General features: G+C 40.1%; 1 protein-coding gene across 1 annotated transcript in view; it reads right to left on the bottom strand.

The window, feature by feature from the left end:
* Positions 1-875: 875 nt before the first annotated feature.
* Positions 876-12,638, bottom strand: part of sh2b3 (SH2B adaptor protein 3) — a 51,095-nt gene continuing 39,332 nt past the window's right edge. The window contains exons 3-8 of the mRNA XM_083911677.1: positions 12,308-12,409; positions 11,437-11,525; positions 6,982-7,073; positions 5,895-6,109; positions 5,435-5,612; positions 876-4,866 (exon numbers count right to left, since the gene is read on the bottom strand). Coding sequence (XP_083767803.1) covers positions 4,502-4,866; positions 5,435-5,612; positions 5,895-6,109; positions 6,982-7,073; positions 11,437-11,525; positions 12,308-12,409 — 1,041 coding nt within the window. The 3' untranslated portion in view covers positions 876-4,501. The remainder of the gene's footprint in view (positions 4,867-5,434; positions 5,613-5,894; positions 6,110-6,981; positions 7,074-11,436; positions 11,526-12,307; positions 12,410-12,638) is intronic.

The following is a 12,638-nucleotide window of genomic DNA, read 5'->3' as shown; positions in this document are numbered from 1 at the left end:
ATGGCTTACTGTGGTTGCATTGTGTTGTCGGGTTTATCATCTGTTTATTGCCATGGACATGGGCACTGTATTTTATTCAGTCAATCCCACATACATGTGTTTTCAAGGTTTGAAAAGTGCTTGGATTTTGAATTGAGTGCTTGAAACTGCTTGAAATTGAGGTCAAATAGGATACCAAGTCTACTTACAGACGGGTGACACATTTTGTTTCCTTCTGTAGAAAGCCGTCACAAATACATTGGTGTATAGCACAATAAGAGCTGATTTAATTTGATGAAAATATCAGTATACTTTAAATACTAAATATTGTGTACAAAAATGTCATTTACCACAGCTGTAATATGCCCTAAGCGCTTGAAAATGCACATTGATGCTTGAAAAGTGCTTGAATTTGACTTTCGAAAAGGTGTAGGAACAATGTCATGGGTGTATTGATGATGTATCCATTTATAAAACCTGTTAGACTAGTCTGCTGAACCATGCCTTTCACTGGTAATGACCTACCCCAGAAATAAACATTTAGTCACTACTCGGGTCATACGTGAGAAGCAGACATACAACCCCTATAAAGGGGATTAAAATGATCAGAATGGACCACTACCTCTATAAATGTAGCTGTGATGTCAATCAATTTGGGACTAACCTTGTACTGTATGTTCTAATCATATTTTGACTCATTATGGTGGAAGAGACAGGTTCAATTTGGTTTCGGCCTATTTATTAAATCCACTAGCATTTTAAAATACCAGATGATGTAAAACACCTTGTAAAAACAGTACCATTTATCTGTAACCTCACTTGTATTTGGTGAACAAGACAACACAGATTTTTTTGGTTAGGTTTATTTTATAAAAAGTCAAATATACAGTTGAGATATATATATATATATAAAATATATAATTTAGAGGCTTAAATCTGAAAGGGATGCAAGCAACGACATTTTAAAAAGCTGTGATTTTCATCGGCTGTTGGGTTGAACTTGAATGTTTACAGTGCTAAGTTAAACAGAATGAACAGTATTGAGAACACATTACATTCATCAACTGGACATTTTAAAACAAACATACGGGGGAGACTAAAGGTGTTGCCGGAGTGGATGCTGAGGGTTAAAGACACCTGAGGTACACAAGGATTTTCTTAAGTGTTAACTCGATTTCTTGCAGACAAATTAGATTGAACCCTGACACAGAAAACAGTAGGAAAATGTGGCAGCCCTGGTTTTAAATATAGCATTGTTTTTTCTGGGAACTTTGGCATTTATGAAATATTCTTTCTTCAGTCTATAAGCAGGTGCAAACACTGGATTCTCACTCAACTAAATTCATCCATCACGAAGCCTCTGATCGCTTCTTTCATACATAAAAAGGTGTGAAGCACTGGGCATCTCCCAGATATTGCACTACAAGTTCTGCACCACATCACACCCTGAGCTTTTGAAAAAGGGGAAAAGCAACAGCAGCTTTCTGGCAAAGGCACAGTCATTCTCCCTAAAAAATATCAGCAAAGAGAGAGGACTGCTAGTCAAAATACTTATTGTTACCGTTGCTTTTCATTTAGCAGAAATAGAACAGAATTGATGAGGGATTTGTCTGGTCCCCAGTCACAAAGGCAGGAAGACCAACCGTACTTTTGCCAAAATCGTCCTTGTTTTTGTTCCCCTTATAAACACTTTAAAGGTGTCAGTCTTGATCACGATGATACTTTAAAGAAAACTACACAACCATTGTAAAAATGTTCCTTTGGTAGACAAAGCTGACTTATGGCGTAACAAGAGGAGTAATCTCATTGGACCTACTCGGGTCATGTTCATGAGGAAATTAAGTTGCATTTATGCATTATTCTTTTTAAAAAACAGCAATGAGAAAGAGGGCAGAGAGACGGACCGAATCAGGTCCAAACCATAAGATAAGCATAGGTTTACTGATGGTACATCTTAATCAACTGCTAAAGTTAGTGTTCAAGCAAGGTTAGAAGACAGACAGACAAGTCCTAGCACACTATTTCCCAAAGGCATCCTATTTCTAATGGAAGTGAAGCTTCAGTTACTGAAACAAAATAAAATAAAATGTCATCTTTGGTGTGTCAAAACTACTGATATTATGTGGACTGGTCATCTGGGACATTGTGTTTCCTTTGAGGAGAGACGAGGTTCACAATTAAGAACGTAACAAACCAATCTAATCCTGCCAAAGACGCAAACACTGTTACAAATCAGCTCTTGAATCTCCGACCTGGTGGTGGATGAAAAACTGGTCAACTGCTTGCTCTGGTACATGTTTTTGATGTATCCTTTTATATAACCTCCAATAAAAACTTTGTATGTCCTGACAACAAAATTCACACTTGAGCTGACTGAAACCAAACCTACCTCATTAAAGCCATGGAAGTTCTATTACAATGTATGTATAGTGTAAAAATACATTGATTTTTCTATTGACCACTGTTGTACAGAAATGACTAAATAAACTATTTAATACTAGGAGTGTAAAAAGTAGAGTTGGAGACATGATGCTACTCCAAGAATCAAGATTTTCCCGAAGAAGTGGTAAGAAAATAAACGCTAATATCTACAGAGGCATTCTGTCTTGCAGGAGTTGCATCATGTGGACCATAATGGTTTAATGTAAGCTTATTAAACATTTGTTTGGCTGTGTCAAATATCTGATTTTGGACCAGTCATTTTTCACCCTCAGGTTGGGCATCTGTGAACACAGCAGACAGAGGAGAGAGGGGAGTTTGGTAGAAGCAGTTTGAGGAAAATCTTTTCGGTAATATTTCTGACGCACATGGCATTTGTTTACACCTTTTGTACCGATCTACTATGTTGCTGGGAGGCAAATGCAACAGTTGTGTGAAAGTAGTCCCTGAATGGGAACAAAGCAAATGAACTTCAGGTCTGAAAATGCCCCAAGATTAAACTCCTCCTTTGTTTTGGTGTGTAAATGGGGTTTCCTCTCACGCTCTTTAGAGTGAGCTTTTCTTTTTGGGAGCCTCTTTCTGCTTTATGCATACAAAATGTACCTCATTTTGGTGACACAGAACACCTTTCATGCCACAAAAATCAATAAAATGAAGCTATTATAGTATCATTTATGTCATCACTTATTTGTAACACTTGAATGTGAAGTACTCATGGAAAGCGTATTGTGCCATTTTTGGGGGATCAGGACAAAAAGATAAACTAGAATCCTGCACAGAGAAGCTTAACTCATCTTTTCTCCTGATGGTGGCTCTTCTGTCACAACTGTAGATACAATAAAGATTCAAGAATGGTGACTTTGTATCAAGTGTTAATATGGTAATAATATTCGTACAAATCATATTAATTATATTAGTGTATTTATATCATTACATTTTATTTGATTTTGTGACAGGACTTGTTTCTGTGACACTGAAACTTAATTTTGTGCACATGATGCCTTTGGTTTGTGACACCACAAATATGCTTGAGGATGATTTTGGACACATATTCCCCACACACAGACTCAAGGGTGTGTATTGTACCAGACTGAGTGATGGACTATACTTTTAGTCATCTCACATACACCAGAACACATCCAGACACAAACAGCAACAAGTTCTCGCGGCTTTTGGTAAAAACTGAGCAGATGAAAGCTGATCTAGAATAATTCCCCTGGTTTTCGGTCTTTGCTTCAGCGAAGGTTTGAAGAGGTGGAAGCAGATCACTTTCTAACAGCTTCCCAACGGACGTTAAAAGTTTTTTACTTCATTTTTATTTCTTTTTTTACTTTTCTACAAAAGAATCTGTGTATAGAAAAAAATACACATTGTTCCCAAAGTGCACTGAAAGCGTTGTGCACTTAAATATATAATAATGCGCGAGAGGAGGAATATCTACTAGGCTGTGTAGACACTCTAAAATAAGAGTGCTTTCTTTGTGTGTTTTTATAAAAAAGTACATATCTTTTGATTATTTTTAAAGGGCCACTTGATTTATCCAATTTAACAGGCAGTGCCTTCCTGTCAGTTCACGTTAAAAGCCAAATAAGTTAATCAAGCACTCAACTTTTAAGTTCATGAGAAACATTATTAAAATGTTTTTGTTTTTTTTGTTGTTGCCCGGGCTCGAGGTCATCTACACACGTGGCCCTTCCTCTCTTGCTCAGAACCTCAACATCAATACGAGATTAATCATCATCTGTTATAAAACTCCCAAAAATACATTCACTGTGGACACTCAGGGTGGAGGTTGTGAGGGTCTGACACTGGTTAACACACTGCCAGCACAGACATAGTGTGTGTGTGTGTGTGTGTGTGTGTGTGTGTGTGTGTGTGTGTGTGTGTGTGTGTGTGTGTGTGTGCGTGTGTGTGTCAGACAAAGACTCGTTCGGTCAAATTCATGAGTCTGCTGTAATCACGCTGGCATCATGCGCTCTCAGAGATGGTGAACAAAACGTGTGCATGAACAGTCTACTTCACAGGTGACGGCTGTCTGTCTGTCAGAGGTGATGGAGGTGATGGAGGTGTTTGACTCAGCGGGTCAGAGCAACATGTACTGGTTGTCGATCGCCCGCTTGCGACCTCGCTCAGGCTCAAGCTCATAGTCTGAGTCCCGCTGAGGGATGTGGGGGTTGGGGTGGCGAAGCAGGGGTCTCCTCCCTACCGATTCACTCCGACGAAGGGGAGCGGGGGCGGACGGAGGAGGCTCGGGGACCGGGTTGGAGCGGGCAAATGGGCGGTTTACTGGCTGGGAAACAGAGCTGGGGCTGGAGGTGGTGCTGGTGCTTGTGGAGCAGGAGGAGCGGGGCTGACTGGAGCTGCGAGCCAGGCTGCAGTGAGCCAAGCTGGGCTCTGAGCTCCACCGATGGAGGGAGAAAGGGACGAGGAGAGCGCCCGAGAGCTGACCTGAGGAAAAAAATGAAATGAATTGTGACTACATGAAGCAAAAGGCATTTCTACTGCACACCTGCTTACCATATGATGTCATTAAAGGATCCTTCTGAATCCAAGTTTAAAAAAACAATCACCCTGTCAAAGATGTAAACCAACTTCATGGTTCAAATTCAACCTACAGCACCTTCCGTAGTTGTGCAACATTTTGTGTTTTACTGCCTTGTGACCTTTAAAACAAACCAATGTCTACCTGTTACCCCTTCACTCCAAAAAAGACTAAAATATTGTCTAGTTTAAAAGTTTAAAGTTTAAAAAACAGTACAGTACACACAAGTATTTCTGATTGTTTGCTTGTGTTTCTTGCCCCGGTGAACTTTGTTATAGCAAAGCTGCCACGTTCTCAGATTTCAGCAATTACTTCTGTATGTGAAATGTTACCATAACCAATAAAAATGATGGTGAAAACAAAAATATGATTGTAGTAAAAAACATGTCGATGTAGGAGTCCACACTCGGACATCAATTATGTGTCAGTGTGACAAATTGAGATGAGATTGAGAGGTGGAGGCTAGAGTCTCACCCTGTGATGGAGGGCTGGAGCCCGCCACTACGAAGCTTGACAGAGTGACGGCACCGGCTGCTCCGCACTCTAGTGGGATGGGGAAGAGGCGGAAGTGACTGAGCATGTCCATGACAGAGGGGAAGCGCAGGTGCTGTACCCTGCACTGACCCCATTCTGTTAGCGAGAGGCGCAGGTGCTGCGGAGACATGAGGAAAGACAAAAACATCAAGAAATGTCTTTTCTCACACTGTTTGAAAGAGATGATTTTCTTTACCCGCTGGTCAGTGTTCACACTTTGTGTAATACTTCCTCATTTATCTACCAACATGATCAAGAAATTAAGTTTGACTACCCAAGCGAAAATAAGAACATTGTGGGTTTGAATTCATATTACTGAATTTTTCGGTGAACCACTTCTGGATGTGAACTAATGTCAGTGTAAACGAGCCGTCCGTTAAGACATTGTGAGTAGAGGTACCTTTGCTTTTCCCTGGTAGTTAAATGTGAGGACGTAGTCTCCTCTTCGTGTCTCGCTCTGTCGGACCAGAAACACTCCATGTCCCTCCGGTCCAGAGCTCTGAACCAGATGGGCGGCCTTGACGCGGGAGATGGGCCCGTGGAACCAGGGGTACGAGAACAGGAAGTGATCTGCCTTCTGGACAACCTGCTCGGGCAGGGTGAAGGTGACGGGGCCTGGAGGGCATAAAGGGGAAACGAAATGGTTTAATTCCTATAAATCCCAAATGGTGGACTAATCAATATTTTCATATTAATAATGGGTTGAATGAGGTTGAGCAATGTGAAAGGTGTCAGTCATCGTAAAGAACCCACAATCAATTATCTCTGCAGGTCCCCTCAGATCCACAGTAGTTTTTTCAGCTTATTGTTTTTGTTACATGGCCAACAATTTTACCGTTTTATTTCAGTGTCAAAACTCTCATTAGTATTGTTTTCAGCTGCGGCTGTTTCTAGAAAATAAGCTCAAAAATCTAATTAATAGTGATAATTAGTGATAATTGTTATTTACTTACATACCTGTCCAACTGCTTAAATAAACAATATTGCTTTAATATCCAGTTTATTTAAGGGGACATATGAGCTTTTTCAGATTCACACTTGTTTTTTTTTCCAGATTAACCCGTTTACGCGTGTAAATGTGTATTACTAAATTAATATTACTTCTATCATTTACATGTCATTTTGGGCTGGACAGTTCAGATGTTCAGATGGGTTGCAATCAAATGGTATTGTCTGAACCCCTCGAGTTAAAAATTAAAGTGAAAGCCTCCTCTCACAGGGAGGCTACAGAAAAGTACAACAGCTTAAAGTTGTACCAGTACGTTTTTCTGGAAATTATGAAGACTGTGGTCAGAAATGTCAGTTTGGGTAATCATTTAGCATTTAGTAGAGAGGCAGATTGACATGACTCAACATTTAGCCCCCCAGCTGTAAACCTGAGAAGATTTATTCCTCAAAATCCATTCAAAATGAAAAAGCAACTACGCCCTGATCGTTCGAGGATGTGTCTGATAAGTATCCAACCCTCTCCTCATCTCACCACTCACTTTGACTTCCTAACTCTGAGCTCCCTCTGTGATTGGCTGGAGCAGAGCTGTCAGCTGGGGAGGGGAGAGGCTCCAGATCCACACTGCCTGACCTGGAGGACAAGAACAGATTCAGATTACACACACACTGTATCATCTACAACACATGAATGTTATTCTCATTGTGGACCACCTGGGAAGGAAAAATAGGCCAATTTCATTTCATTTGATTTTAGGTACTTTTTTCTGTGTTTTCACCATCTGTCGTGTGAGAAAGGCTCAGCTGTTTGTGCAGGAAGCTCTTTTTATTTTGTGGTGCAAAGATATTCAAGTTGCTCTAAAATGCAGTCCAGAGGCTGCATTTAGTATATTGGTATATAAACGGGTTGATGATTTATTCAAGTTAACATGCTACTTATCACTTTTATTTTTCATACAGTATGCAGGAAGTAAAGTAACACAAATGGGTAGAAAATCGAAGAGGTGTGTGTGTGTGTGTTGCTGTGTGTTGGTGGGGTGAGTCTAGTGAACATGGAGGAAACAGCAGGCTGTAGGAACACAAAGACGCAGAGCACAGACAGGAAATGAGTCCAGTTCACATCTGAACTAAGACTTACTGTTCTTCTGTTTCACCGCCCGAACACGCACACGCGCGCATACACAGATGAGAACGGGAAGGTTAAAGAGGGAAGCCCGAGCGGATCCTTCTAAAATGCTGACTTGAGTTTGCAGCGCTCTGAATAACAGGAAGACAAGTCTCCTTTCTCCTCACACATCTTTGTGAGAATCAGTTCACGTTTTACGTTTGCAAAGTGAGGACAGTTTTGCAAAGTGTGGACATTTCAGCCAGTCAGCAGTGCTACACCTCCCACATCCGACCACATCTAAAAGGAAAAGGGTTTACACTCGCTCCAAACAGCCCCCACTCAAAAAGCATCAGAGCATCACACTGCCTCCCTCATCACGCTTTTGCAGGTTTTTTTCTAGTCTTGACTTGATGAATCATACACACAGATGATGAAGCACACTTTCGGACAATAGGCTTTGTTCATGGCACACATTTATAGCAGTAAAAGGACAGGTGTTACTAATAAGGGTGGCTCTGTTCTATTCAAGTGTCCCAGCGTGCACAATATCAGGAGCCTGTAACTGAAACACCTGTGCTTTTCCTGCTGTGACATGTTAAAATCTTTTCTCAAAGGGCTTTCATGGTGTAGTCAGTTGTATACGGGGCAAAAAAAGACGATGATGTAGCTGTGTGAAGAGTGAAACAACCCCGACACCCTGCCTACTTTTATAACTCTGCAATCCTCTTGTAAAGCAGTCATGATTATCTTCTCATTTTTATGGAAAGTATCGAGATGGCTGTGTGTTTTTCCACGCGGGGGCTAAAGTGGGCCCGAACACGACCTTAAACGATCTGAAAAGCACTTTGTTTGAAGCATCCTCCTGTGAGTTGAGAATAAAGATTCATGTCCCATCAATGCATGTTACTGATTCAGCTTCTTCCCTGGAGCTGTTTGTGCTTTGTCGTCTCGCAGGTCTCTGCTGATCGTGGTGGTGCTTGCTGCCGTGGTCCTACATGACGCTTCCTGCTGCTATTGTCACTGTTACTCATATATACTATCACTAGTTTAATAAACTATAAAATTTGTAGCTGTATCGTAGCTGCTATTGCCACTACTCATCATTGATCATGTTTGCCACCATAATTATTATCATTTTCATATTCTGTCACCTTAGCTGTGCTTGTTTCTACTATTCTGTTGTATTAACTGCCTTAACATATACGTTATATTCACATTACTATAAATATTATGGTTACTGTTAGGCTTTGCTTGCATCTCTGGAAGTGTGTCTGTCTGTCTCTCTCTGTCCATCTGTGTGTCTTTTCTCTCTTTCTCTCTCCTTTTCTTCCTCCCCAACCGGTCAAGACAGATGGCCGTCCTCCACAGAGCTGGGTCTGTCTGACGTTCCTGCCTGTTATAGGGAAGGTTTTCGTTGCCACTGTACTCTACAGAGGAATTGTTGGGTCTATGTAAATCATAAATAAGTCATTGAGTGTGGTCTTTACCTACTCTGTAAAGTGTCCTGAGATAACTTTTGTTATGATTTGACACTATAAATAAAATTGAATTGAATTGAATTGAATTGAAAGATGAGGTGAAAAACCGGTATGTAGTTGTGATGTTAATACTTCGGATTAGGGATAGACCAATATGGATTGTTTAGGGCAGATGCCAATTTTTTAGCCTTAGCTGATGACCAATACGGACTACGATTTTCTTGAGCCGATATTTGGAGCCGATACTACTTTTGCTCCCCCAATTTACATCATAAAAGTTACACAATGATGATAACAAATGTTACGAGTCTCAATTTAAAAAAAGGGAACATTTATTAAACTTAAAAAAGCTGTCTCAAGCAACAAGGAGCTGCCTGTGGACGCCTGTGTGTAAATAATGATGGGAAAAAACTATCGGCGAACGCAGAAGCCCGCATCAGCCAATACCGATGCAAAAAGGCACAAATATCGGTCTATCACTACTTCAGATATGGGGACAAGCTAATATTTTTAGTACATTCAGTGATAATGTGGGGTCTTAGAAAATAGTGAAAGTTCAGCTCAGATTTATACTCCTTATTCATATCCACATCAACCAGAAAAGAAGAAATCAACACAATCTCATGCGCTAGGCTGATATTTTGGCTGATGTTAAATTATTGCAGATATATCTGTATCTGTGTACATGTTGGCTCCTAAGTGACCATCGGTACGGAAATGAAACTAGATTTGAGGTGATTTAGAAACACTGTCTCCATTATATAGTTTGCAACACACACTTTTACTAAAAGCATCAGCACATGCACATTGATGAATGCCTGCACATGCTTTGATATAAAATATAATCCTTTGTGAGCCCCAGAATAAACACTGAATTCAAGAGTGAACTCTGACCTCACTTCCACACTGGATGAGTGTTCACTGCTGACTACTGATTTTGTTTTTGTGTGTGTGTGTGTGTGTGTGTGTGTGTGTGTGTGTGTGTGTGTGTGTGTGTGTGTGTGTGTGTGTGTGTGTGTGTGTGTGTGTGTGTGTGTGTGTGTGTGTGTGTGTGTGTGTGTGTGTGTGTGTGTCTGTTAGAGCATTACAGACATCTGCAGAAATGAGAAAGGTCCTGAGATTCTCCCGAGTCTCAGACCTCCCCCACACTTCCTTTCACAGAGCAAAGCACACTTGCACAAATACACACAGAGAAACACACACGCACCATTATGTATGCACTGAAACATAGGGTCACTCGTATAAAAGCTTTTTTGGGTGTAATCCTAATGTCTGCTGATAAAGATACTGTTTCTCACACAGAAACAAAAGACAGAAAACTTCGGTATTCCTCTTATCTTTATTACAGTGTTGAATATTACCATGAATATGACTTAATTATAGAGAATTACCAAATATTAACCTTAGCAGAGCATGTGCTGCAACTCCTTTGAAGAAACAACTGGATATTTATTTGCATGAATTTACATTTCTAAATTATAACCTCCGTCATGACTTTGAGTTTGCCTGTTTTCCTTTTTTATGTGATTTCTTGTATTTAAATTATTATATAAAAACTGCAACTACTATTTATTTTCTAAAGGAATACATGTGAAGTCTTTTTGCAGCTATCTTAGTGAACCGCCAAGCATATAATAGTGATGTTCTATCAATATATTACACAGTATTAATGCTTTTCAGGACATGAAGGGAGAGAGAGAGAGACAGGCTTAGTATTTTGTAGGCATCTTAACAACTACACTACCAAGACTCTTACACTCTCACCGCTCTCCAACTTTAATTTAAAGTTACAAAAATAACAGTTCTATTCAATCTCAAAACCACATTGCCAAAAGTTCAAGCCATAACAGAATACTGATGAGTTTGATAGATGATTATTTCCAGGCATATTCCAAATATAATGACACTCAGACCTGCTCCAGTCTGTAGAGCCCCAAAGCAAACGAATGCACCAACAAACACACACAAATGTTTGTCCACATATACACACACACTGCAAAATATTCTCACTTGCATATGCAAACACATACCTCAGCACAAGTAAACATCCAGCATGCCCACAAACATAAAAAAAGACCAAGTGTTTAATGTTTCCACTCAGAATCTCAAGGAAAAAAAAGCTAAGCTAGGAGAGACAGATGAGGATGATGAGCCTCTTGTTACATACTTTGTGTGTGTGTGTGGGTGTGGGTGTGTGTGTGTGTGCGTGCGTGTACACCTGGGACACAGCTGGTTTGGTCAGGTTTAGCTAAATTATTGATTTACTAATTTTTGTGTCAGACTCAGGTTTAAAGTTATGCTGAACAATTTATGGTTTGAAAATGAGTTGTAACTTTAGTCTTCAGTTTGGTTTGTGCTCACAAGATCATACTTATAAAAAGGGAATATGTTCGGGCTTTGCGATTTCTCACCTGTTGCTGATACATTCTTTTAGCTCTGTGGTCCAGGAGCTGACCTGCTGGTCGTTGTCTGTCTCAAATATCAGACTACCTCGATTAACCTGCAGAAAAAGAGAGAGATGAAAAAGAAAACATGCTTTCAAATATATTGTCCATGCAGAGCTGCACTACATTGGCCTAGACACATTAAAAGTGCATTTTTTCTAATGATACACAGATAGCATACAGCATATTTAAGGCTTTCTATTGCCATTTAGGCAGTGCCTGATGACCAAACACCTGGTCAAGTGTTACACCACCTTAAAAAAAGGCCTCAGGAAGGGCCACTCAGATTTAAAATAAGATTTTTTTATACCTGCTGCAAGAGGAGCCAAAATGTTTTCTTTATAATTGACCTATTTTCTCTAATGAAAAAAACATTTCTTTGCAGGCTACCAAAACTGTGACAGAGAAAGTTAGCTCACTTTTCACAACATATGTGTAAAACTGCAACCCAATACTCAATGCCATGGCTGTAAAATGTTATAGTTTGATTCTTTACTGTGAACGAAGGTTAGCATCAATTTGGTTGCAGAATGCAATAACCAGCAGTGTTTTCGGACGTATTTTGGTGAAACGATGGTCAGCAGGGAAGTGATGTGGATGTTTTTTCCCCTCATGTAAACACATGTTATGACAGCCATCTTTCAACCGTGCAGGTGGCAACTGTTTGAAACTCAAGAGAAGAGGTTGAGGTGGAATGTCCTTGAAGTTTAAACCAACAAGGTCTAATTGAAGGCGAGTTTGGTGAGTTTTGTCATGACATTAAATGAGTCTGCAAACTACAACTGTAGCCTTTTGGAATAGAATATTTTTTTCCATTTAGTTGAAAACTTGCACCTACCTTTAAAACAAATGTGTTTAAGTTGTCAGGCATCTCCAGCCGGTTGCAACGACGGACTTCTTGGATATCAGAGCAGTGAGTCGTCAGCTTGGGAGTGGAGGCCTGAAACACACAAGAAAGACATGAGGATCAGATCAACAAAGATCAGACAGTGCCCTCATGAAAGGTGACATAAAAAGACACGGAAACACAAGGAAGTGAGTGTTAACCTTTATAGTTGTGATTATTCTCTCTTTAATAGTTAAATGACTTGTTTGATGAAACACAGCTTGGTGGAGTGTCGGTTTTGAACTGTTAAGGACATGGTTCGGAAAATGGCTCTGGATAATTA

The sequence above is a fragment of the Echiichthys vipera genome (genome assembly GCF_963691815.1).
Source record: "Echiichthys vipera genome assembly, chromosome: 4".
Taxonomy (NCBI): domain Eukaryota; kingdom Metazoa; phylum Chordata; class Actinopteri; order Perciformes; family Trachinidae; genus Echiichthys; species Echiichthys vipera.
The sequence above is the reverse complement of the archived record's forward strand: the minus strand, read 5'-3'. Positions and strand labels throughout refer to the sequence as shown.